The sequence below is a fragment of the Piliocolobus tephrosceles genome, chromosome 11, assembly GCF_002776525.5.
Source record: "Piliocolobus tephrosceles isolate RC106 chromosome 11, ASM277652v3, whole genome shotgun sequence".
Lineage (NCBI taxonomy): Eukaryota > Metazoa > Chordata > Mammalia > Primates > Cercopithecidae > Piliocolobus > Piliocolobus tephrosceles.
The window spans coordinates 90,398,764-90,426,340 of record NC_045444.1 but is presented as its reverse complement, the minus strand read 5'-3'; the positions used below and the strand labels follow the sequence as shown (position 1 = coordinate 90,426,340).

The 27,577-nt window shown below is 38.3% G+C and overlaps 1 protein-coding gene across 2 annotated transcripts; it reads right to left on the bottom strand.

Moving 5' to 3' along the window:
* Positions 1 to 1,427: 1,427 nt before the first annotated feature.
* On the bottom strand, positions 1,428 to 27,088 carry ICOS (inducible T cell costimulator). Of its 2 annotated transcripts, none has more exons than XM_023219331.2 (5): positions 26,947 to 27,088; positions 7,725 to 8,060; positions 6,908 to 7,014; positions 5,811 to 5,895; positions 1,428 to 4,142 (listed from the first exon to the last, which is right to left on the bottom strand). In XM_023219331.2, the coding sequence occupies exons 1-5, from the start codon at positions 27,002 to 27,004 to the stop codon at positions 4,129 to 4,131; spliced, it is 600 nt and encodes a 199-aa protein (XP_023075099.1). In that variant the 5' UTR covers positions 27,005 to 27,088; the 3' UTR covers positions 1,428 to 4,128. The 2 variants fall into 2 exon arrangements, with proteins under 2 accessions (XP_023075099.1, XP_023075107.1); XM_023219339.2 differs by lacking the exon at positions 26,947 to 27,088 and adding an exon at positions 16,570 to 16,724.
* Positions 27,089 to 27,577: the final 489 nt, after the last annotated feature.

Below are 27,577 nucleotides of genomic sequence, written 5' to 3'. Positions count from 1 at the left end.
AAATACCTAGTAATTAAAAACATTAAGTGACAAGGGCTAATGAAGGGATTGTTTCAAAAGTGTGGAAGGAGTCAAGGGATAAACAAGGAAGGATGAAGCACCAGGGAACTGTGGAAAACCCTTTATTTCCCCAAGGCTTGGAGGGGCAAGGGAGGTGTCGTAGTTTGAGCTCTTCTAGAAACAAGTACTGAGACAAGAATTCCAGGGTGAAAAGTTTACATGGCAGGTGAAGAAAACGCCAGTAGGGACACAGGAAAGTGAGACAGGGAAGGAACATCTACCAGTAACGTGCATCTAGTCAGTGATCACAGTAGGCAACGGAACTCACCACCACAGCACACTGTGGGATGCGGTACAAAGCATAAGCCATAGGATCATCCACTCTAACCCAAAGATCCACTGTGACCCTGAGCAGGCCCAGGCATGGTATGGAGAGCATCCTCAAGAAGGAATGACCCAGCCTGGAGTGTTGGAGCCCAAACAGGGTGAAAAGGGAATCCATGGTGTGGGAGAGCCCAGCAAGAGGAGATACAGTACCACCTGGGCAAAGTGGGTAACAGGAATGGGCAGCCTGGAATGAGAAGTCAGAGCAGAGGCAGAGAGAGGAGGGAACCACGTGGGGAAGGAGTGAGGAAGAAGATGGGAGGTGAATTTCGTATTAGGGGATTGATTAAATAATGAATGTAGTAAGGATCTAAGAGTGAGCTTTCTCACTGTCAGAAGAAGGATAAATAAAAGAAAGGGATAAGTCTGGAATGAATCACCATGTAGTATTGTATCGGAATTAATGGCTTGGGTGTGAACTCATGGATTTCTGCGTAGGATACACAAATATGTAGGCAGACTAATGTGTATGTGGATGCATACAAACACACATTTACATCTACTTATACATATCATATATAAATATATATTTGTATTCACACATACACATATGTACACACACATTTACATCTGCATTTATATTTTACATATATTTATCTATCTATCTGGATAGATATCTATCCGTAGCTCTGTCCACTCATGGGAACTAGGAGCAGTGAGATTCCAATAGCAATGAGCAGAACTAATGCCTAGGTCTTGGCTTCTAAAACAATCTCTCAAAGAAACCAGGGCTCTTGGAGAAGCAGCTGATTCCAGCACTGGGACAGTGAAAGCTCAAACTGAGGCTGGACTAGCTCATTCTGCCAGAAAGCAAAAGAGTGCTGAAAGAACATTGGGAACATGGTGCAAGAACACAAGACCCAGTTGAAATGGGCTCCTGCTGGCCAAGAATAGGGCAATTTCAGTATGAAAACAGAATAATGATAGTAACAAATTTTTATCTATTGAATAAAGCAGGACGCCATGATGCCATACTGATATAATTGAACAAATAAATAAATTAAAATTTTCACAAGGAACAGAAGATTTACAAAGTTTCAAAGTACTTTCCCATAAAATATTTATTAAAATATAAAGGGGACAAGAGTTACTTTGCAGTGGAGAAGGTTGACACACACCACCTTAGTCAAGTGATTACAGTGAACATTATCAGTAATGTAACAAATCAGAACTGTGAGCTGCCTGATAGGAGGGAAATAAGCCAGTGCAATGTCACTTCTGTGTTATTTATGCCAAAGATGAAGAACCTGATTTTAATCATGAAGAAACATCAGACTGACCCAAACAAGGGATGTTCTACAAAACAACTGCTTCTAATCTTCAAAAATGTCAAGGCCATGAAGTCTAAACTGAGAAACTGTCCAGACTGGACACTACAGAGCCATATCAACTAAATGCACAGGGCTAATGTCGAAGGCGCTCTGAGGATTGGATGGTAGCAATGTACCAATGTTAATTTTCTGAAGGCTATATTATAGTTAGGAAGGACAGTGTTCTTGTTTGTAAAAAATACTGTTCAGAAGTGATAGGACATTCGATCAGAAACTTACTCAGGAAAAGAATAGTCCTTTTGCTGTGCTTCCAACTGTTTTATAAGTTTGTGGCTATTTCAAAATTAAAAAAAAAAAAAAAAAGAAAATGAAGATGAAGAAAGCAACTGTTCCAAGCAATATAACTATCTTCAAGTACAATATCAAATTTGTACATGCTAGCTAAGGTAATCATTTCCCTACTCCCCCCAAGAAAACACAGTGAGGTATTTTCAGTTGCTGAATATCAAATGTTTATTCTTTCCCTTCTTACTACTGCTAAAATCTCTTTGATAAGTGACTCGTCTTAAAACCGGATTTGATTTCACAGAAATTTTGTCCTTTAATAATTCATCTTGAAATGTCTCATGCTGGGGATGAGGATGTGTCAAGGCACAGCTTGGACAACCAGGCCAGGTTGGCCACCATGAAGGCTCTCCTCCCCCTACCCCACCCCACACACAGAAACCTGCAAACAACTCAGGGAACACCTGTGCAAAGCCAGCAGGTTGTCCAAGTCAGCTGAAAACAGAACACCATACTAGATTCAAATTACAAGTTCAGTACTGTACTGTACACATCCAGCATTACACATGCTTAAGATAATATAAGTATGCATAATGACACATTAGGTCTCACTTGTAAACTATAAGCACACAGCTACAAAATGTTAAACTACAACATAATCCCAATTTACCTAAAGTTACAAATGTTGCGTACACATAGGCTGCTTCAGAAGCCTTGGGCATGCAGACAGGAAGTAGAGGAAATATTCCAGCTAAGAATAATCACATTCCATGTATTTAAGAATCTTTCTAGCCAAATCACATTCTAAAGAAGGCTATCTTGGAGGGCCAGGGCCAATTTCCAGGCTGTGTGGTTTTTAGGAGAGGGAATTGTGCCCTGAAACATAAGTGCTCTTCACAGATCCTGGAATTATGAATGCAGGTAGACCCACTGTGATTCCCAGGGTGACTTCAGCCTCTGAAAGCAAGAATACCTAGTGGCCCCTGGCTCAGGGGAGTCTCTCAATTCCATCCAGGTCTGGAGGGCTGCTCCAGGCCAGTGGGCACCATTTTGACCTGTCAAGCCCAGAGGCACCATGGGTATAGTCTGACAGCAACCTACAGTAACTGCAGCTTTCAGGCTAAATGAATATTCTGCTCTACCCCAGGAGAATGCTTGCCCATTAAAGATGATTTTGTTTGCAATGTTAATACGATCTACAAAAAGAGCTAAACTTATAATTAATAGCACCATGAAAACATAGATAATGGTAGAAAATAGGATAATAAAATAAATTTGTTTTCAATTCTGGGCAATGTTTCCCACCACTTACATGAAAAAGTAAACCATTTTAACTGAATTTGAGAAAAGAATATGTCTTTCTGGAGCAAAAATATTCTTGTAGGGAGAAGACAGGCAAATATATTCATTATGAATTTTATATACATATGTGTGTATATATGTATGCACAGATATATAAAACTATTGAGCAGCGCAGGAAAGAATGTAAGACATAGCTCTCTATTGAGAGCGGCTATTGGGCTGTCAAGCAGTCATGTAGAAGTATTTTTAAAAAGAAAACTGAGGGCACAAGAAAGCATCTAAAGTCTTGGTAAAATGGTCAACTGGGGTTCAGCAATTGAAGGAGAGTACTGCGTATGTACTAATGTACAGTTCACATCAACATCTCAGAAATAAAATAGTTCCAGCTTTGTAGCATCTCCCTTGACTGTCTGATTAAAAGAGGAATTCTCATCCCTACAGAAAGAAGAGGTAGTATGATGGTGAAATGCAGACAGATGCTGGTCCTTGGCTGCTCGTTTGCTTTGCAGATTCAGTACCCCTGGCATCTTTAAAACATATTTTTGTAAATGTGTTTGTTTTACTGGCTGGTGCACTGCTAGGAGCAGATGTGGAGACAGGGATTCCACTCCCAGTGAGGTCTATTTGTTGAGCACACAGGAGCTGGGCTTTCTCTAAAGCTAGTTTCAAGAGGGTGTTTGTTTTGAGAGGACTCAGCAGTACCAAGGCAGTCTGTTAAAAATCCCCATTGACTGATACAGTCACTCGTCCAGATTGAACAAAACACCAGCAGAAGATGTATGTAGTTAAGTCAGACTCTCTGTGGTCCAGGAAATAAGACAATCTTGCACTTCAAGTTGTGGAAAACTGGCCAACGTTGTTCATGCCTGGGTGCCAGAGTTCCAGATTATACGGTCACATCTGTAACAAAAATTTAGCATAAATTCTCTAAATGCTCTCCATGTGTCAATTCCCTACAAGAAGCTTTCCCCCTTTCCATTGCCTTTCATACACACACACACACACATACACACCATGCAAACTTGTCTTTATGCTCCAAGACCCAGCACCAGTTCCCCATTTCCAAAGAAGTTTAACTCCTGACTCCTATAACAGACATTATCTGAACTCATCCCTTTGAAACTGTCCACCTCTGATTTCAGCTGCTGCTGGGGCAGAAAGCTCTGCAAGGGCTAACTGTTCTAGAACAACAGCCCCACTGCATTTCACTGCTTTTCTGCCTCCGGACTTTCGCTGAAGACTCATCCCAAGTAGGCTCATCCCAAATAGAGGCACAGCTCAGGGATGCGGGAAAGCTAATGCCCCCCGCAGGCAACCCCAAATCAGTGAGGATGGAGACAGTGGTTGCCATCCTTCAGGAGAATAATTCTGGGAGGCATCTGTACACTTCTCAGAGATCCAATGAAGTCAGACCTCTGTGGCCTGGAGTTGAGACCTTGATAATAACGTGCCCTTCATTTGCTTCTCTTTGTTAGCTGTCTCACTCTCCCTGTCCCCTCACTCCTTCTTCCTGGGATCACCTCCCAAATAAACTACTTGCACTCAAGCCCTTATCTCAGGTTCTGCTTGTGGGGATCCAAACAGACAGAACACATTAAGCAAAGAGATTGAGAGATCATATTTTTTCAACAGCAAAGTAATGAAATACAAGCTCTTTGCAAGTGTCAAAGCTATGGTATTAACTGTCTAGGGAACCAAAAGAATCACTGAACACTTTGGGCAACAACTTCTGTCATCTAAAAAATGAATGTGAACTCAAGGAGCCTTTTTAGCTCCTATCCCATTCTATAATTCCATGACAACGCAAGCTATATGTGTCCCCTTTAGACAGTCTGTAGCCACTGAGGGGTGGAAAAATGCAGTGGCTTCTGTCTCATTACACATCGCACATCATTCCAACCTCAAGGGCATAAGACATGAATTTTCTACAATGGAAGCTTCAAACTTTCTGGGTGCCCCTCAAACTTGGCAACTTTCAGTTTTCTGACTCTTAACACAAAAGGTCAAATTCCCACATTACTGAGACTTCTAAAGCCATCCAAGTTCTCTAAACTTGCACACTCTTTACATCAAAATAACCAAATATCTTCATCAATTTCTCCTTCTTCCCTCTAGCAGCACCAGCGCAGATCTCTTTTCCTAATATCAGTCCAAAATTAGCATACGTCTGTCCAAATTCCCCAGAGTGCCTCACTCAGTAACTCACACTTCACTGATGATCAATAAATGCTCATCGAATGACTGGATGAAACCTTCAACAAAAACACTTAGAACCATCCCAACTTTTGAAACATCAATTGGAAAATTGCCTTGATACAATGGTGGCTTATGAACTGTTTGTGTGTTTAGTTTCAGTAGTGACTTACAAACCTATTGCTTGTTTGTTTTCAATATACTGCAGAAACTATAAATCTAGTTAAAGTGAAAAATCCAGATTTTCACAGAAAATACTAAAATTAGGCCTTGGAGATGTTTTCCTTTCTTTAAAAAAAAAAAAAACAAAATTAACATTGCAGGCTTACTGTGAAGAAAGCTCTTCCCTACCCAAACCCCCAAATGGAGTCATACCTGTGAGTCTAGATTTTTTGGCTGTGTTCACTGCTCTCATGAACATGTATTCACCGTTAGGGTCGTGCACGCTGGATGAATACTTCTGAAAGAAAAAGCCAGAAACATGCTTTGTCATCTTTTCTTCTCCATCTCTTTGTTTTTTGACTGTTTTCTATTCTTCCTTGAAGTGGTATGTGAAAAAAACATGGTAATGTGACTTAGGTTCCTGGCTTTAGGCTAAGTAGGAAAACAATATGAAATGGGCTTTACGTAAAAAGAGCTTTCTACTGAACTTTCTTCCTCATTTTTGCCGTTATTGTTTCTTTCCCAATAGACTTAGATCATGGGCCGCATCTCATTCTCTTCCTTCTTTATGTCTCCCACAGATACACACTGGCCAGTGACCACACTGTGGATATACTTGAGTACTAGCATACTTGCGTAATATGCAGAGTGGTGTCAGTTCTTTGATTGAGAACCTGTAATGCGAGAGACCAAAAAGAATATCCCCCAGCACAGGGAGATTTTTGTTGTAGTCATTGTTTATCTTTCTAAATAGCTCCTCAGTGGTTTTCTTTAAAAGCAAGGAGTCTAATAACCTACCATGTAAAGAAGTTGTCAGTTTCCTTCTCAGCTACAATTGACACCTTAGAAGGATTTCTTGCTGACTGTTTTTAACTTACCAGCGGAGCAAAACTTATAACTAATTGTTTCATCTCTGCCCTGCCTCTCAGGAACCTTCGATTCAAATTTGCAGCCCACACATAATAATTTTTTAAAATTCAGAGGCATCTATTTTTATGTTTTAACCTTCCTCCTGACCTTTAGTCTTCTCTTGGCCTCAATTTCCTCATCTAGTTTGAATGATAATAATAATAACATAACACTCTGTAAGCCATTAAGTGAAGTCTTCTTTGGAATGTGTGGGCTATAAAACAAATAAATAAACTTCTGTTCCAAGTGATTAGTTTAATTAGTAGGTATGTCTTGGGGGGAAGGAATTGTCTCCCTGTTGGTCAAACTACTCTGACAAGAGCCATGTGTACTTTTGATGAGGAAATAATCACTGATGTACATCAGTAAAGCAGATACAAGGAAAGATAGAAATTGCTTACCTTTTTTGTAAGCCAACAAATAAGTATGCACCCAAAAATGCAGACAACAACAAAGGTTGCACATCCTATGGGCAACCAGAACTTCAGTTGGCAACAAAGTTGTGATTCTGGATTGGAAAAAAAGGTATGTTAATGAAAAATTCTGAGAATCACATCTCTTCCTTCAGTGCTGAACCAAGAGTTCTCTTACCAAATTTAAAAGAACTATTTAATCAAATGAAGCTTTTCTTTACTACAGTCATGAAATCCAGTAAGTGGGCAAGTTATTAGACTAACATCATCTCAGTATTATGGCAAGGATCCAGGAACTAAAACTTAAAAGATTATGAATATAATGTATTTACAAATGTGGTTAATAGAAAGGGCTTTTCTGCCTATATTTTTATAAAAGAGGTAGTAGTAAAAGTAATGTTATAAAACTATGATTTTCAATCATCACACTTCATTCCACAAACACAGTACAAAACCAAACCTTAAATCTTAGGTGAATAGAGATAATACCCATTATTAAGCCATGAGTTTAAGTATTTGTCTTAATATTTTTCCTGATTTTTAATAGCATATGTGTTTAAAAGCAATATGATCTATTTCTGACTTAGCAGTCTATGGGATTACGTTGCATATTGCTGAATAATACTAATTATGATTAATAGTAAATCATCACCCGTATGTCTTCATTATAAATGATTGCCATCAACTGCATCTAAGTGAACTTCAACACAAAAGATATTTATTTGTCTAAGTGTTTCCATTAGTGAGAAAAGTTGTCAAAACATATATATACTCTTAAGTTTGGAAGATGAAAGCAATGTCTTACCATAAATATGCAAATATCCTCCCGTAAGAGTTACTTTAAAAGGAGGAGGATCAAAAATTGATAGGTTGCAGAAGTAATAGTTGGCATGAGAACGGTCCAAGTTATATAGAAAAAAAGAGACACTGTTGTTGGATAACTGAGAATGGCAGAATTTCAGACTCTTAATGGACACTGTGTTTCCACTTCCTTTTGTCTTAGTGAGATCGCAGAGTATTTGCCCCCCTTTCAGCAACTGCATTTTAAATTGCTGGACAATGTCAGGATATTTGCATAAAATTTGTACACCTCCGTTGTGAAATATAAACATCTCATAATTGGCAGAACCATTGATTTCTCCTGCATAAAAAGAAAGAAAAAAGAGCAAAAGTGACATTTTATAAATATGTTGCCCTAATAATTATATTTTAACATAAAAGTAATTTATTTTATGCATAAAGTCATCTCTGGTGCACCAAAATGAAACAGCTTCACGTTCTCCCTCCACCCCTCAAGAAAGAACATAAGTTAAAACTGTCCTAGAGAAAAAAAGAATCCTAACCAGAAACTCATTTGTCATATGTGAATATAGAATATACTAAATATTAAATAATATATTTACATAGTATGAATGAATCAAACAGGTATGATCTCTGTCCTTTAGTAGCTTTCATATTGGAGGCAGATGGTAAAGGAATAAATACGTAGTAATGCACCATAATTTGTGATACGAATGGAGTACTATTTAAATAAAGGTGGTAGGGTCAGGTGAGTTATAATTTTGATTATAGAATCAGAAAATGCCACCTTGAGGAAGTGAGTTTTAAAATTGGAATTACAGAATTGGTAGCACTTAGCCAAACAGAGAGATATGGGAAAAGCTGAAGTTTAGGAAAAACTTCATTTATTAGTAGGTATGTCTTGGGGAGAAGGAATTGTCTAGCTGTTGATCAAATTACTCTGACAAGAACCATGTGCACTTTTGATGAGTAAATAATCACTGTTGTACATCAGTAAAGCAGATACAAGGAAAAATAGAAATTGCTCACTTTGTAAAAGTACAAAGTAGTTTAAAAATGAATAATTGTATATACAATATATGTTATATGTATGTATATTATATATTAAAATATGTATTATATGTATATGTATACTACAATATATACAGACTATGTGTGTATGTATATACAAACAATTGTATACATATACATATATCTATACACACATACATTATTCCTCCTGCTGGAGAGTAAAAGAACAGACTAATCATTTTCAAATGATAGAAATGTATTTTCTCCAAACCTCATCCACTGAGAACCGAATCAAGACCTGATGATAAATATAAAGTCCCAGATTTTTGTTTATTTTTTCACCCTTTTTTCTTTTTTCTTTTCTTTTCTTTTCAGAGAAAAGGTTTTACTCTGTTTCCCAGGCTACAGTGCAGTGGCATGATCCTAGCTCATTGTAGCCTCCACTTCCTAGGCTCAAGGGACCCTCCTGCCTCAGCCTCCCAAGAAGCCGGGAATAAAGGCACACGCCACCATATCTGGCTATTTTTGAAAAAGAAATTTTGTAGAGACAGGTCTCACTATGTTGCCCAGCCTGGTCTTGAACTCCTGGCCTCAAGCAATCCTCCTGTCTCAGCCTCTTAAAGTGCTGGGATTACAGACGTGAACTACCATGCCCAGGCCCACTTTTTCATTTTCTGAAATAAATTTATGCTTATCGGAAGCCAAGGTTGTTTTTGCAAGCTACAAAGGAATCACAGAACGAAAAAACTGAAATCGCCTTGGCCTGGTGGTTGCTGATTCTGAGTTATTAGACTATAAATTCAAACTGCTCATTGCCTTCCCTTTCTTTTTGTTTTATTTTCCTTTTTATTATGACAATTTTTCATGCTGAAATTGTTTAGGAAAATGATTAGCATGCTGGTTTTTTCCTAAGTTTTGAAATCTTGATCTTTGTTTTTGAGAAAATTATAGAAGTGCAAAAAAAATTTAAGGAGAAAAATTACCTAGTTCTACAGTGAAATAGAAATACTCTTTGTATATTTTTGCTCCTTATCTTTCAGAAACATACTTATTATTTATAGCAAACATGTTATTTTGTGTTCTGCTATTGTTATTTTATGTCATAAGCATTTCATTTTTTACATAGTCACTATAATTATCCTTTTTGAGGACTATATTATTGGCCCAAATGTTAATCTATCATAATTTGTTAAACTAAAATACTAATGTTGGATATTGGGATTATTTTCAGCATTTTGCTTTTATGTAAATATTATGACTTTTGGTCAAAATGTTTAAAAGTTGTAATAATATGTATTGCTATTTTGCTTTCTGAAATTTGTAACAGGATTAGCATTATGCAGGAGGGGCTATTTGTCACACCTCTACTTACACTAGTTGCCTTAATTTTATTTAAGATTCACAATTACTTATTTTCTTAATATCCCTAGGCTTCAATTTATATTTCCCCTATATATCTTCAATTTGGGTGATTTGATTGTGAAAACAAACACAAATGTTCTAGTCTTCAGTTATAGTAGTCCCTATTATTCAAGCTAATTCTCACACCAAAACAGCCAAAAATGTTGAACAAATGTCCAAAAATATTATTAAAAGCATTAAAGAGTGACACAAAGGAGAAGAAATTACCTGGCTAAATTTGAAGAGAGAACCAGAACCCCGAGAGACAAGCAAAGCTTGGAAGCTGCTTTTACTCTGAAAGCATTGCTGTTCTTTCAAATTCAAACTTTTGTTTTTATGTCTTAGCTCCCAGAATCTGCAGAGTGAAAGATATAGCAGAAAACTCTCTCCCCAATAAATTGGGATCCCAAAGAGTTACATTCTTGGAACATAGGTAGACCAGAAATAAACCAGACCTCATTCAGATTAGATGGTCCACAAAAATCTTCTGGACTTCAATGGTCTAGAAAATCTCAATCTTTGAATTTTCTTTAAGGAGATTTACATTATTATTACCCTTCAGCTTTTGAAAGTAAAAATGCAAACTATTACAAGAAGAAAAGGTTGACATCCTAGGCCTCAAAAAATTTCCTACAAATAATATTCACATTCAATGGCAAACACATCATAAAAATAATGAGACATACAAGAAAACAAGGTAACAACAGAAACATCAAACTACAAAAACAAACTCACGATTTATATATTTGGATTATCAGGTCCCCAAGATAAAGTAATTGAGCTTATTATGCTTAAGCAAATACAAGAAAAACTTGTAATAATATCTGTAGTACACAGGAAAATTTAAGTCAACTAATTTGAAAAAGAACCTACAAGAATCGGCAAAGAAAAAATGCACTAACTGAGATTTAAAACTCAATAGAGAGGTTTAACATATATCAGACAGAGTTAAAGAGAATATTGGTGAGCCAGCAGATAGGTTGGAAAAATTAGTTAGAACCCAGTCACACTCCACAGATTCAAGAATCCCAACAATTCACAAGCATATTTTTTAAAAGTATGCACACCTAGATGTATCTTAGTGAAAATCCTAAAAGCGGCCAGAGAAAAGAGACTGATTACCTTCCAAGGAGCAACTATTAGACTGTTTCAACATCAACAGTAAGAGCCCTGATATGGTGGAATTACAACATACACCTCCAATGTGCTAAAAGATACATCTGTCAATATAGACCACATTGTCTAGAAAGATAGTGAAGGTATATGTAATTTGAAACTTTTCTAAGTGAAGTATACATGTTGTGGTTTCTTCCATAATTCTAAAAAATAGAAATAGTTAATATAATCTGAATTAGTATCACAAAATTCAGCCTAAATGTTTTGTCTAAAGAGGGAGAAAGAGTTGGAATCAGAAGGAAACAGGGGTGTTGACAATCTTGTATTTCTTGACCTGTGGTGATTATGAGGGTGAGGTAGTATGCTTTAGCACTATTCATTAAATTTTACATTTTTTTTTTCACTTTTCTATATGTATGTTTTGTTTTATAATAACAAGTCTTTTAAAAAGCATACAGAAGGAAAATAATACTTGCTTCATTTTAAAAACTGGAGGGAACAATGTAAACAAGAGGCAAAGAAAAAAACTGTTGGCATGAGAACAGGTGCAGTCTACATTAGATTAAAACGTAGGGTATTTTGCTTGGGGCCTTATTTGTCTGACAGTAAAATATGAAATATGTTGCCCCACTGTTGCTTTGATGTGTATGTCTCTACCATCTGCTGCAGAAGATAAAATCAATGGACTGGTTCTCAGTTCCTTTAGAAATGTTCACGAAAAATTTCCCAGAGTCTTTAGAATGGCAGTAAGTAAACCACAAAGATCTTGGAGCCAAAGTGTCTGTGGTCACTATGTATACCAGACATAGATGCATTGTCTTCTACTTCTGAAGATGATTTTGTCAGCACATTTTTCCCCCATTGTGCCCACACTGTGGCAAACACAAGAGGACATGAATGGTTGGCGGTGCAGTGCGGTGGAAGTGCACTGCAGTGGCTCCCAAGGAAACCAGAGGCAAATTCTGGCACTAGCAAGGCTCTGTGGCTAGGGTGCCCCTATGGAATTCAGCCTCCTCCTCTGTGAAATAAGGAAGTGAAACAAAAATATCGTAATGTTCTTTCTAACACTTGCTTTCTCTGGATTCAGGATCAGAATACATCCAGGTAAGATCACAAACAACTGAGAGAGCTAATCCTTTGCTGTTGGGTGAGTCCTCCACAGGGAAACCAATGTTCCTGTTAACCACTTTCAGTCTCAATATCATAATGGGTTATTCCAGAAAGTCAGAATAAATTAAAATAAAGGAGACTACCTTTCTTGCCCACAAAAGTGTTTAAGTAGGACTAGGAATGCTGTGCCTCAATTTTTCTTGAATGGCATGTTGAAAGTGTGTGCCACTGACATCAGCTAAAGATTTCAAAGTGTCTTTCTATTGGACACTCTGCTTTTTTTTTTTTTTTTTTTTTTTGAGACAGTCTTGTTCTGTCACCAGCAGGCTAGAGTACAGTGGTGCAATCTCAGCTCACTACAACCTCTGCCTCCTAGGTTCAAGCGATTCTCCTGCCTCAGCTTCCCAGGTAGCTGGGACTACAGGCACGTGCCACCACGCCCAGCTAATTTTTGTATTTTTAGTAGAGACGGGGTTTCACTATGTTGGCCAGGATGGTCTCAATCTCTTGACCTCGTGATCTGCCCGCCTTGGCCTCCCAAAGTGCTGGGATTACAGGTGTGAGCCACCGCGCCTAGCCTGGACACTCTTAATTATTCATTTTATTATTTTTAATTTAAAAACTACCTGGATCACCTATTTATTATGAAATGTAGTGATCAGAAGGCTGACTTCGGTTTCCACATATCCAGTGTTTAGACTTTCCATCTGGAAAACCACTTGGCAGCTCTAAGTCTGCAGTTTGAATGTTTTTAACTATAGCATTTAATTAATTACTTCGTAACTATTTTGGCAGATATAGAACAGATATGCTTGCTATAACTTGAACATTTGTGCCCCTCAGACTGACACTCACATTGAAAATTAATCCCCAGTGTAATAGAATTGGGAGATGGGGCCTTTAAGAAATGATTGGCAGAACCCTCATGCAGAGCTTAATCCAATTCATGGGTTAATGGGTTAACAGATTAATAGGTTATCACAGGAGTGGGTTAATTATCATGAGAGTTAGTATGTTATAAACAGCCAGACTGGCTGTCTCTCAAGAACCTCCTCATCATGTAATCCTCTGTAATGCCTTGGGCCTCTGATGAGTGTCCCCACCAGCAAGAGAAGGCCCTCACCAAATTTCGCCCCTAGGCCTCAGCCTAGACCTAGGCCCCTAGACCCCTAGACTTAGGCCCCAGCCTCCAGAACTGTAAGAAATACATTTCTTTTCTTTATAAATTACCCAGTCTCCAATATTCAGTGATAGCAACAGAAAATGGACTTAAACAATGCTCAAAAGACAAATTACAAATTCTTCTTAGCCTTTGGTAACATTTGAAAATAGTACTAAAGGAGACTGCCCCTTATAACCATGACTAAAGCATTTAATGGATAGGTAATTTAAGGAAGATCTGAATACGTTAGTTTCTTATAACTGCAAAAGCAGCTAGGATCTTTTCTCCATCCTTCTTGGATATTCTTATCTCCAAGTCTAATACTCAGCTTGGAATGCTGGTATGATAGCACCACTTTCATAGATAGTGTCTGTTCTGATTGGTATGGTGTCAAATCTATTTGGTCAATTCTGTTGCCATGCCAGTAGTTAAAAATTGTGAGTGTTCCCCTTACCAATCTCTCTCTTCTTGTTCTTTCTTCCTTTTTCTCATGTTTTCTTTTCTTCTCATACCACCTTTAATGTAAAATCTTCTCCAAAATATCCTCTCTCACAGTGTCTTTGATATGCTCCTCACACTTCCTAACATACTATTTCCATTGTCAATAAATTTCATCAACACTGTTCATGTTTCAGGCATCCTATAAATACCTTCAGCTTTACACCTTTTGTTTCCTGTAACATGATTCAACCTCTTCTCAGCATCATACACAGTCAGACCTGGTGACCTCTTTTGTGTACATACAGACAACCGAAGGCCCAGACAGATTAAATTATTTGCCCGAGGTCACACAGCTTCCTGGGTGCATGAAAGATTTTTGGTTCAATCCACAATCGAAGTGTCACCAGCAACAACAGAAGTATAATAAAAGCAGGCAACCACAGGAAGCTAGACAGTGGTCACTAACAACTGAGTTACAGGACCACTGCTAAAATCTGTGTGCAGGAAGAACGCCTAATTTCCGGCACCTCTGTTTTATGTCCAACAGAATCTATTCACTTCTCCTCCATCTCAGCTTCAACTGGTCCAAACTATTGTCACCTCTCCCTGGGACTACAAGAGCTTCCTAACTACAAAAGCTTCTGCTTTTACTCTTGCCCATTTACAATCCATTCTCCACAAAGAAACCAGAATGACCTTCTTACATACATAATCCAATAGAGTCATTGTTCTGCTTATAAAATCTCCAGGGGCTTCTCATTTCACTTACAGTAAAATCTAACTCCTTACCCTGGTTTCCCATGACTTACGTGACCTGTCCTACCTCCCCATTTTATACCAGTCACACACTACACCACAGTCACACTGCCCTTCTTTCTGTTCCTCAAACACACAAAGCTGGTTCCCAAGGCTTTTAATTTGTCATTTCTCCACCTAGAGCATTCTCTCTGATTTTTACATGGCTGCTTCTTTGTCATCGTTCAAGAGTAATGACACTTCTTCAGTGATCACTGGCCACCCAATCTAAAGAATATATCCAGGTCTTTGTCTAGTATGTCAACTGAGATAAAGCATTTATCACTGTCTGAAATTATCTGGTTTATCTTATTGTTTTTTTCTTCATTGTCTGGCTACTCCACTCTAACGTAAGCTTTAAAATCAGGGACCTTGTTGGTCTTATTCACAAATCCATCCCAAGTATCTGCAATAATACCTGGTATGTTGTAAGCTGCAATCAGTTATTTATTGGATGGATGAAAGCATGGTTGGATGGGTGAACAAATGAATATGTAGACGGTGACATTTTAAATCTGAGGAGGTGAAGCATAGGATTTATAATGTAAGAGCCAAAAGGGCTTCTAGAGTTAAACCTTTCATTTTGCATTTTCCATTTGCATTTATCAAATTAAACTAGAGCCAGAAAAGGTGAATATTTTGCCCAGGATTACATAGCTCATAGCTGGGACATGATTCCAGAGTTAGCTATACTATGCCATGTTGCTTTTCTTCTGGAAACAAGTACATGAAGATATACAATCATGCATACAAGACACTACCCAAACTGAGATGTCATGTTCTAATGGAAATTATCTGTCTGAGCTTTAAAGAAAAACTTTCTTTACCTACAGATATCCACTGGGCTCATAAAAACTTATTTAGATAACTGATGATTATCTTGGTTCTTATATGTCTATGGAGGGCAAGACAACTTTGTTCCATCCAAGTGAGAAACAAACCTGGTTGCTAACTTGGATGTCCCAAAGTGCAGCCATTACATTTGCCCAATATATGGCCAGGACAAGAACTCCTGGACCAATGGTTGTTCTAATACACCAAGGTGTTTTATAAACACAGCATGTTAGTGATCTGTGATATAAACATCATCCTATATCTTTTAGCACTTAATATGTTACTAAAAACACAAAAAGGAATATGTGGTCTTGGATCCTGGTGATGAGTCTTAAAATCTGAATATTAAACATGAGATTCTGTTTTGCTACCATATCTGTTTACTTTTTATTGGAAACCCTAGATTATAATCAGTCTAGAGAACAGGTACTATATTTTCTTCATCCCATAGAGTACTGTGTCTAACAGGGCATATTCTTCCCAATCGAGGCTCAAGTCTGTTAACTGCTGCTAACAATAATTTTTATAGGCTGGGGGCGGTGACTCATGCCTGTAATCCCAGTACTTTGGGAGGCCAAGGCGGGAGGATCACGAGGTCAAGAGATCGAGACCATCCTGGCTAACACAGTGAAACCCCACCTCTACTAAAAATACAAAAATTAGCTGGGCATGGTGGCGTGCGCTACTCAGGAGTCTGAGGCAGGAGAATCGCTTGAACCTGGGAGTTAGAGGTTGCAGTGAGCCAAGATCACACCACTGCACTCCAGCCTGGCAACAGAGCAAGACTCCATCTCAAAACATAATAATAATAATGTTATAATATTACTGTTGACATCAATAGACTAATGTTTTCAAGAGTAAAATAAAAATCTTTATATTAAGTGATCTCTTTAGGTTTTCAAAATTTATAAAGCACAAGAACATTTTCATCTTCTTTTGGGGGACTATTAAGAAAATTTCTGAAGAAAAGTTCATTCACCTGAGAACTGCACTATAGTGCAGATGAGTTCATTTGCCAGTTGATGCTTTTAATATCTGAACTACTTCATTTCTCCAGGATAAGACGCTCTTGCTGAGACCCATCCTGCTGGGACTCTTCGCAAAGCAGTTGTATTGTTCCTGGTTGAAAATCCTCTGGAGGAAACATTTAAAGAATCCACTCAGTGCAGAGCGTACAAGATGTCAGAAGTGTAATTTTATTTTCTTTAACTTAGACTTCTAACCACAAACCTCCACAAAGGTCTCAGAGTGATGGAAAGATAAGATCTCCTGAGTTTGTAATCATTGATAGTGCTTATTAAACACACTTTCTGTAATGAAACAATGATAAGTATTAGCTTAGCACAGCACACGAATGTGACACAAGAGGCAAAAGTCTAAAAATTGAACTGTTTATATTAGGTTTGAGTTACTTTTGATCTTTTACTAAGAAATTCTGGCATTTGTTTAAAAAGTGCTTCCTACTACTTTTCTCACCTTTCATAAAAGCAATGTCATGTCTTACAAGTCTACTAGCTAAAACCTTTAGAATCCTGGTTAGTAGATTTTTATATATGCATCATTCTAAACTTACATTGTTATTCAAAGGCACCCATAATCTAAAGAAGCGATTGAGGCAAGGAAGAGAGAGAGGATAGACAAGATAAACCCGATCTAATCTAAATGCCTAAAATTTGGAGGAAAAAAAATGGGAAGTAGAAAAGTGAGGAGAAAAAACCAAAACAGTACTCATGTACACACACACAATATGTGCATTGTTTTACTCTCCAAGGAACTCCACAGGGGGTACAAAACAACTTTTTGGTTCTCTAAATGTATATAATAAGAAAAATGAAAGATTGATTTTCTCCTAGTTAAGACTGATTTCTTCATGAAAAATGAAAAAATCCCAGCGGTATTATAAAACTTCATAGCAACATTCACAAAGTAATTAATTTGCAAACAAGTGATTTTGTTAGTTACTTCATTGCCTTTGATTTGAAACTATTGTACTAGGGAAATCATATGAGATTAAATGAACCCAACTCTCTTCCACAGAGTGGGAGGGAGAGAGGATTTTCTCTACACCTCTGAATACCTACATTGCTTCCCATTGCTCAGCTACTGTGCAAAACTCCTTGGGCACATGGACAGGGTGTTCGCTGCCTGAACTCATTTGCACCTATGGTTCCAGCTCTCAAGTCTACCCCCAGGAGCCACATTTTCTCTCCAGTCCAAACTTCTAGTTCCTTGTTTCCAAATTCCTTTCAACATCACTATCTGGATATACCCTAACACATCAAGTGTAACCTTTCCAAACTGAGCTCAGTACAGTCACGCACTGCACAAATGACGTGTCAGTCAATGATGGACTGTATATGTGGCGATCCCATAAGATTATATACTGTAATTTTTAATGTCCCTTTTATGTGTTTAGTTACACAAATATTTACCATTGTTCTACCATGACCTGCAGTATTCAGTACAGTAACATGCTGTACAGGTTAGTAGCCTAGAATAATAGGCTACTCCACATAGCCTAGGTAGTGCAGGTAGATGATGCCTACTAGATGGTAGACATCATCTACCATCTAATAGACATCATCATGTCAGTACACTCGATGATGTTCACACAACAAAATCACTAAGGACACATTTCTCAGAATGTATTCCCATTGTCAAGTGGCACATGACTGTATTCATTCACCAAACCCAAACCCTGTCTTTTCAGGGAGTCACTAGTCTGACCTTAGGAACCTCAGAGTCTTCCTCATTTCTTCCTCTCTCTGATTTTCATCATCCAATTGGTCCCCAAGCCCAGTTGACTCCAGCTCATTAATATCTCTTAAATTCAATTCTTTATCTCCATTCCCATTGCCAATCCGCACCTTTTTCATGTCTTCCCTTTATCTGTGGAAGCATCCTCTTGACTGGCCTTCTTAACACTGATCTCTCTCCTCCCCATCCTTCCTCCATGCTGCTCCCAAAATTATGATTCAGAAAAGCATTTCACTCCCCAGTTTAAAAGTGTATTAGTGTTCTATTGCTTATAAGGTATTTTAAAATATATATATCTGGCTTGACAAAAAATGCTTTCACAATCTCATAGGCCATCTATTGAAGCCACACTGAACTTTTTGGCCATTTCTTTCACACTTCTGTTCTTTATTGCTCGAATATGCTTCACACTTCAATATTTCTGTTACCATAAACTAAAATATCTGATTACCCATTAATCTGAGAAGAAATTATCATTCATTCTTCAAGAACCATTTTAAATGTCAACTTCTCTCTTGAGATATTTCCAAGACCACCAGACAAAGACTCTTATTTCTATGCTCCCCATAATACTTTGTTTAGGCCAGTATATTTTAGTGCATAGCATCTCGGATCATAACCATTTTTGTATGTCTTCCTCATTTAACCACAAGCTCCACAAAGATAAGGACTACATTACAGTTGCCTAAACAATCCCAGGACCTTGAACATAGTGGAAGCTCAGTCATATTAAATAAAAAAATTAATATTAATAGAATAATATAAAGGCTAAGCATGTTTGGCAAATATCTTTGTAATGGGCCAAGAAGAGTAGCAGGAAAAGTAGAGCAAGAGATCCCACGAGGCTCTTCAACATCCCCAAAAAAATCACACTAGTTCACCAGCAATGGATACAAACCAAGAAGAAATTCCTCATTTACCTGAAAAAGAATTCAGGATATTAGTTATTAACCTCCTGAAGATTGGGAGATACTTATTTCCCAGTCAAAAAGAAAGACTCATGGGAAAGGGAGACCCTCCTCTCCCAAACACACACTCTGACTGGAGAAGCTGAAGGTCTGTTTGTGGAGAAGTTTCCGATTTTATCTGGAGGTGAGTCAAGTTAGAGAGTCAAATGGAGCAAAATACAGGGGTAGAGGAAGCTTCAGAAAGGCTCTGGGAGCTCAGTGGGTCCCCAAGCAGCCCATTCCTGCCAGACGCCACAGGGATCCATCTGGAGGGTGGCCAGAAGAGCAGGGTGTAAAACTCCACAGGGAGAAGAATTCTCTGGTTGAACTCCATAACTATTTGAACAGGGCAAGAAGTCTCCTGGCCTGAACTGGGGGGAGGCCGTGAATCCAGCATGCAGACTTCATATGCAGGGGAAGAACTAAAGTCCTTTTCTTTCACAGCTGGGAGGCAGAACGCCTTGGGCAAGTTTTCAAGCCAGTCTCACCCTCTGCCTGGAAACAGACTCGGAGCTGTTGAAGGAGGCGTTAGAGTGAGACCAGTCCTTCGGTTTGCCTGGGATCTAGGTGAGGCCTGTGACTACCGGTTTTTCCCCACTTCCCTGAAAATCTGCATGACTCAGCAGAGATAGCCATAATCCTCCTAGGTACACAACTCCAGTGACCTGGGAATCTCACCCACATCCTCCACAGCAGCCACAGCAAGACCTGCTCAAGAAGAGTCTGAGCTCAGACATGCCTAGCCCTGCCCCCACCTGATGGTTCTTCCCTACCCACCCTGGTTAGCAGAAGACAAAGGGCATGTAATCTTGGGAGTTCTAGGGCCCTGCCCACCACCAGACCCTCTCTATACTATTACAGTTGATGCTTTCCGGAAAGCGCCACCTCCTGGCAGAAGGCCAACCAGCACAAAAATAGAGCATTAAACCACCAAAGTCAAAGGCCCTCATGGAGTCCATTGCACCCTTTGCCACCTCCACCAGAACAGGCACTGGTATCCACGGCTGAGAGACCCACAGACAGTTCACATCACAGGAATCTGTGCAGACAATCCCCAGTACCAGCCTGGAGCCGGGTAGACTCGCTGGGTAGCTAGATCCAGAAGAGAGACAATCACTGCAGTTTGGCTCACTGGAAGCCACATACATAGGAAAAGGGGGAGAGTACAACATCAAGGGAATACCCTGTGGGACAAAAAAATCTGAACAGCCTTCAGCCCTAGACCTTCCCTCTGACAGAGCCTACCCAAATGAGAAGAAACCAGAAAACCAACTCTGCTAATATGACAAAACAAGGCTCTTCAACATCCCCAAAAAATCACACTAGTTCACCAGCAATGTATCCAAACCAAGAAGAAATTCCTCATTTACCTGAAATAGAATTCAAAAGGTTAGTTATTAAGCTAATCAGGGAGAGACCAGAGAAATGTGAAGCCCAATGCAAGGAAATCAAAAAAATGATACAAGGAGTGAAGGGAGAAATATTCAAGGAAATAGATAGCTTAAAGAAAAATCAGTAAAAATTTCAGGAAACTTTGTATACACTTTTAGCAATGCAAAATGCTCTGGAAAGTCTCACCAATAGAATTGAGCAACTAGATGAAGAAATTCAGAGATCGAAGACAAAGTCTTCGAATTAACCCAGTCCAACAAAAACAAAGAATAAAGAATAAGATAATGTGACACCAGGGTCCACACACTTACTTAATCTCTTCACCAATAATCTAGCCCAACCCCCTCACTGTACAGAAACTCAAGCATCAGAGCTAAAGAGATTTGCTAAGAAATAAAAAAACAAAAAGAAGCTTTTAACATTAAGCTAGATATGAAAATGAATTTTAGGTATTTATTTTCCTTCTAGGTATATTGGATGTATTATCACCCCTAATACTTAAAGTAGTATTCACATTGGTGCCACATATGTGTTCTGTGATTGAAAGGGTTATTATACATCAAAAATTATTTTAAAGTGACTTAGATATGAAATTACATTGTACATAACACACTCATTTCCCTAGACATTTTCATTCATCAGCCATCATGTATTAAGCTGGGCTGTCATTGTACCTGGGTTCTAATCTCATGAAGTCTAAATTCTTAATGATTTTCCCATCATTTATCTGCCTGTAGAAAGGTACAGAAATGGATTCACATATAGAAGAAACTTTCATCATAATTAACTAAGTGCAAATAGGCACATCTATGAGATTTTTGCATTAGTTCTAGATAGTGCAAAGTAAACAGAACTTTAACTGTGAGTGCAGTAGAGAGTTTGTTGTTGCTATTGTTGTTTTTACATGAACAGATTCTTTGATGCAAATTCCTAGGAGAACACAAACACAGGCTGTAAAAAAAATCTATTTATCAAATTCAAAAAAGTTACCTTTAAATGATCATTAATTGCTTATTGAAAGTGCTGTGTCTATGTCAACATGGCTCAAATAAACAGATCCTAACAGCACTTGTGGTCAACTGGATGGAAAGTCTTTCCTCTAGCAAAGTAGATACAAGCATCATTATGTTATATGTGACCCAGAAGGAAGTTCATATCCCCAGTTTCTGACTCTCTAAACTTGCAAACCTTTACCTGTTTTGGTCAACCTTTCAGGCCAAACTAGTGAAAAAAAAAATCGTTTTTTGACTAACGCTTTCAATTTGTGTGCCATATCCCCTACATACTTAAATTCCACTTTCCAAAATATAATTGTGAATTTTTATAAGAAGATTTCAAATGCCAAGTTTCTTATTTCACTTTGAATGACCAAAAAGTGCCATTTGACAGACCTAGTTTATTAGAACAGCAGTAGTACTGAGGTGCTATTTACAGAGAAACTGTGACCTTTTCTTCAGTTATTGCAAGCTACAAACGATTATAAAATATGTTTTTAAAACTTTGCAAAGCCCAATAAGTCATTCTGCATATAAAACTCAATATTCTTAGAGTAGGGAAGCAGTACATGTTGTAGATTTTGCTGTTTACAACTGTGAATACTGGGATGAATTTTTTTAAGCCAAATAATGCTATGAATCTTACAGTGAAAGCCTGAAATAAGAATTTCAGTCCCCCCTACACGCCTACATTTTGTTTCTACCAAGAAATGGGAATATGCTACTAGTAACTTAAAACTGAAATATCCATTTCATCTGAAGGAGTTGTGGTTAGCAAGCAACAGCAAGTTGTGAAGCCATTTTGTTCACAAATGATGAAAAAATAAAGGACTCAAGATCTTACATGAGAATAAGAGACATTTCTAGAAAGAGTGGGGAAAAAGAGGATAAGGTATGATTAAACAAATACTAGGAAAAAATGACTGAAATGAAGAATAAAGCTCGAGTCTAGAGATTGAAAAGCTTCACCCAGTCTTAAAAAAAAAAAAAAAAAAAATCAATAGAAGGGCCGGGCGCAGTGGTTCAGGCCTGTAATCCCAGCACTTTGGAAGGCGGAGGCGGAGGTGGGCGGATCACGAGGTGGGGAGATTGAGACCATCCTGGCTAACACGGTGAAACCCCGTCTCTACTAAAAATACAAAAAAAAAATAGCTGGGTGTGGTGGCGGGCGCCTGTAGTCCCAACTACTCGGGAGGCTGAAGCAGGAGAATGGCGTGAACCCCAGAGGTGGAGGCTGCAGTGAGCCGAGATCGCGCCACTGCACTCCAGCCTGGGCGACAGAGTGAGACTCCATCTCAAAAAATATATATATATACACACACACAGACATATATATATGTGTGTGTGTATATATATGTATATATATAGAAACACAGAGAGGGAAACAGAGGGAGAGAGTTACACATATCCTGGTGGAATTCCTGAATTCCAGTATTGAAGTAAATAGCTTTTGAGATTATGAAATTCTAGAGATTTTTTTTTAATTACTTACAAAGGAATGAGAATTAGACTACCATGAAACTCTTCACCCACAACCCTAGAAGCCAGCAGACAGTGGAGGAATATCTGCAACCACTAAGATGAAAGGCTGCCACCCAGGACTCCTATTCCCAGGAAAGATGTCAGTCACCCATCACGGTAAAAGGAAGACACCCTTACCTGTGCTGGAATTCAGAGAGTTGGGGATATTTAAGGAAAATAAGAGAAATCTTCTGATCATTAGATCAGAACAGATCACGAGACAGGAGCAGATGTCCAGAATGATGTTGTCACTGAACATATGTGATGTAAGTGTTAAGAAAGGATTCTTGAAACAGAAGAGAAATACTGTAAGAGGAAACCTAGCAATGATCTGCCACTATAAGTTTAAATTGTTTCTACAAAACCCATATATGGAGCAGGGTGCACTCTGGGGGCAGTGTGAGAGTGGGAAAGGAAGAACATTCTTAAGTTCTCATATCAGTGCAGGGGATGGGGACTGGGCACATCAGACGAAGGCATTTTCATTCTTTTCATGCAACGATAAACAAGTAGACATTCAATTAAGATTCTTTGAACATGATAATTACTTAGTAAATTAAGAACTGTAGTCGACCTTCCAAATTAATCGGAGGCAAAGAGGAGAGTCAAATGAGATTTCATCACACCAACAAAAATAAAAGAGAAAAACAGGATACAACAAAGAAAAATAAGTAGTAAATAAACATAGAAATAAAATCAAGTAGAGGCTTATGCTGACTGGGAATGGCCTGAATTCATCTATCAAAAGAAAAAATTGACAAATGGGATTTTTTTTAAATCTAGCAAGAACACTGGCAGGGGGCGCTTCCAGGAGATGACATTTACTCAGTCCTGGAGAGGCTAAGAGGGGCTCCAAGGTCAGCCGTCTTCACAGACTTCTCTCAGATGCTGGAGACACTGAGGGGCTCTTTTCCTGAGTGGAATTTAGGAATCACTAATGGAATGCCTCAGTGACAAAGGAAGGCTCAAAGTGGCCTTGAGGGCTATCTTCCCAGCTTCCTCACAGAACACATCACAAGACATGAACGTTTGTTAGACACCCTCTGCCATCAGCCCTTCCGACTCTGGTGTATTATCCACACCGTTTTTAAAGTAGTCTTTCTAAAACTAGAATTCATCCCATCACTCACCTGGTCCCTGTTGCCCATAAAGTCTACAAAGAGGGTCTCCAAAATGTAGTTAGACATTCACAGTTTTCCTAGATATTTTTACAATTAAAAGCTTCCTATTGTTCCAAAGTCATTAAAAAAAAAAAAGACTTTGTTAAATTCTACATTGAGATCCATCAAAGACTGGAAATCACCAAGATTCCCATCCTTCTTTAATTCACAACCAAATAACAAAGGTGATCAGAATCACTGAGATTTACGTTCCTTTAGATTTATGTTACGCCTCCACTACTTCAACACAGTTTACAAAGAATGTAGATGTTGGAGTCACAGTGGAGTTCTAATTTAGGTTCTGCCACCAATTACTGTGTAACAAATCACTTAGCCTTTCCTGGTTGGAAATTCTTCAAACACTGAGTAAAGGTAAGAAAGCCTACATCTTCATGGCATGAGAAAGCCTATGTAAATTGAGAGGATTGAAAATATGACAGAGGACAAGCAAGTGCTTAGTTTACTTGAGTTTGGCTCTTTTTGTTTAGAACTTTTAAATGGCAGTTTCTGGATACATGCATTCTGGAGATATTTTGAATAGGATCGTTGTTAGCAGATTTATCGTTACCATTTAGCCACTCATGCCTCGGTTTTGCCACATGTCAAACAGGATGCCACATCGCATGGTTGTCTTTATAATGAGAGTGAACATTGGCTGTATTCATTTAGAATCTACTATGAATGTTATTCCAGAATACAAATTATTCATCAGCTTAATCTGGCAACTTGAAATAATCCTACCTAAGGCTGGATCTCACCTTCCAGAGAATTGACACCAATGCTATTTTAATTCTCCTGAGCATAATACCACAACCAGAACTGCCCAAATTGGTTTGGCCTAGTGGAATGATTTTTATCAACACAAACAAACCCTTCCATGAATGGTACAAATGTTCCTGGAAGAATATCCAAAATCTTGAACATAGACCATATGGTCTGAATGGTCTGGCCTCTGCTTTCCTTTCCAGCCTCACCTTGGACCAACTTGGACCAGTTGGTCATCTTGGACCAAGTTCAGCCTCTCTGCTCAGGCACATCTGTCTGCCTTCTTCTAGGTCCCTAACCTGACCTCATTCCCACCTACCACAGGCTCTTTTGCACTTGTTCTTTCCACAGTATGGAATGTTCTTCCCTACCTTCATACCATTCTCCCCATTGATTCCTACTTGTCCTTGAAATCTCTACTCAAGTGCCATTGCACAGGAAACACTTCAATGAACCCTGCTCCTCAGCTCCACCTCCACACCCATCTAATCTAGTCAAGCTCCTTGTTACATTCCCTCATAGAATTGAGTTTTTCCTGTAATTATCATTAATCCATGGGATTATTTGATTAATATCTCTCTCCCTACCATGCAGTTACCTTCTGAAGAACAGGGGTTGACCTGGTTTTGCTCATCCTTGTACATACACCATCTGGCACAGTGCCCCATGCTACATGAGTAAATGGATGAATGAAGAATGAATACGAATTCCAGAGCTGCTCATGTCATTCATGCTGCTAAAGGACTTCATGAGATTCTAGAAAAGGCATAAACCAGCAAGTAGCCCAAAACTGTCCTTGGGCTCATTCTACATTCTTCAGTCCTCTTTACTTAACAGCACTTACCTCACTTTGAGCCAGCACAAGATGAAACATTTGATCAATTTGATTTTGTTTTTTTAAATTTTTTGTAAAAACAGTGAAGTCTACTTTTTACCACTGAAAAATGTATCCCTAGATAGCCTCATACCTACTAAAAGTTCTGCCTTCACTTTTAGTTTATTTGATTATTTAAGTTATTTAATATAACTTCACTTTCCTTTTTTCAACCTCAAGCAGAGGGCTCAGTGTGAAAGAGAAAATAAAAGTAGTGCAAATTATACACAGTAAAAAGCAGCAGAAACATGTATATTAACTTACATTGTATGTAGTATTATTTAAATTGTCCATATAGAGTCTGCTATATACCATTCAAGAGAAAGAATCAGGGACTCCAGAATGATCTTTTTTTTTTTTTAAGGTCTACAGGGCCTAGGAAGTATTTTTACATTATCCTTTCCTCCTTGGCTTTTTAGGGTGAACTCTGATACTTAGTGTCAATAAAAACTCCATGGTACCCTGGACATTTCAGATAACAGATCATCCAGGTAAGATTAAAATCAAAATCCTTCTTTTCAAAGCCTTCCCATTTTATCTTCTGGCACAGAAAGAATTCCCAGTCCAAATGCCAGAGCTATTTAATTTTCATTCTGTTGACACAAGTCATTTTGCCTTTCATCTTTCTGTAAGAACAGTAAGCCACTCTGCTACTTTATCCACTGACAGGTAACTCCAAGCAGGTGATTTAAAAATTTAATGGTCTGATGAAACACTTTTTTCATCTCAAGACACAGTATCAAAGGCAGCAATGCAAACTCAATGCCATCCACAGTGACATGAGTGACATGGTGCCCTTGGCCATATCCTCGGGCTGTTCTGAAACTATTCCTACTTTCAAAAACCAAAACCACTTTCTTTTGGGTGCATAATTTTTTACCTTTGCTTCTTCTTAATGTTTCCTTGAATTATAACTTAATAAGAAATGTTCAATAGGCCACTTACCTGTTAAAACTTTCATGTGCAAGCAGAAGAGAAAGAAATACCAGAGGCCTGACTTCATGTTTGCCAGAAACAGTTAACAGTCCTCGTGTTCAGTGTTCAAAGCTGACAGTGAATTCAGGCTCTCAGTTGTTTTCTATTTGCTGGAAAGGAAGTGGGTTTTCTGGGAGTTTATGTAGTGTCACGCTTACCATCAAATCAAGGGGGTGTCTCTCCTTTGATGCCAATGGCTATATGAAAGGCATTATTGCTTATGAGAGTTAAACAATGCATGGATTATTGATGATTTTGAAGACAGAGGAAAACGCTTATTCTGGTTCCTACAAAACAGGTTAAAGAGATAATGCCTGTATTTTTCAGAATCACCATACTTCTCTGAATCAATAGTTATTGGGGATAACAGGACCCACAGATACCCATATGATGAATAAAACATATATTTTGACACATTTCTATCTTATGCTAGGTGCTCCAGAGATAAGAAAGCCTTTGAAATAGGATCAGAAACAAACAAAATTATTATAGAAATTGAAATGAAAAGATCTGAAAGAAGAGCATCATAGGAATCTGAGAGATGATATTTATGTGGCATTCATTGTAGATTGCAATGTTTCAAATGATGCGGTCAGTTTTA

Coding starts and splice junctions, on each gene's coding strand:
- ICOS (XM_023219331.2), bottom strand. CDS start 27,004: ATGAAGTCAGGCCTCTGGTATTTCTTTCTCTTCTGCTTGCACATGAAA. Junction 8,061..26,946: donor GCACATGAAAGTTTTAACAG/GTAAGTGGCCTA, acceptor CTTTTTATGCAG/GAGAAATCAATGGTTCTGCC. Junction 7,015..7,724: donor AGGATATTTGCATATTTATG/GTAAGACATTGC, acceptor TTTCCAATCCAG/AATCACAACTTTGTTGCCAA.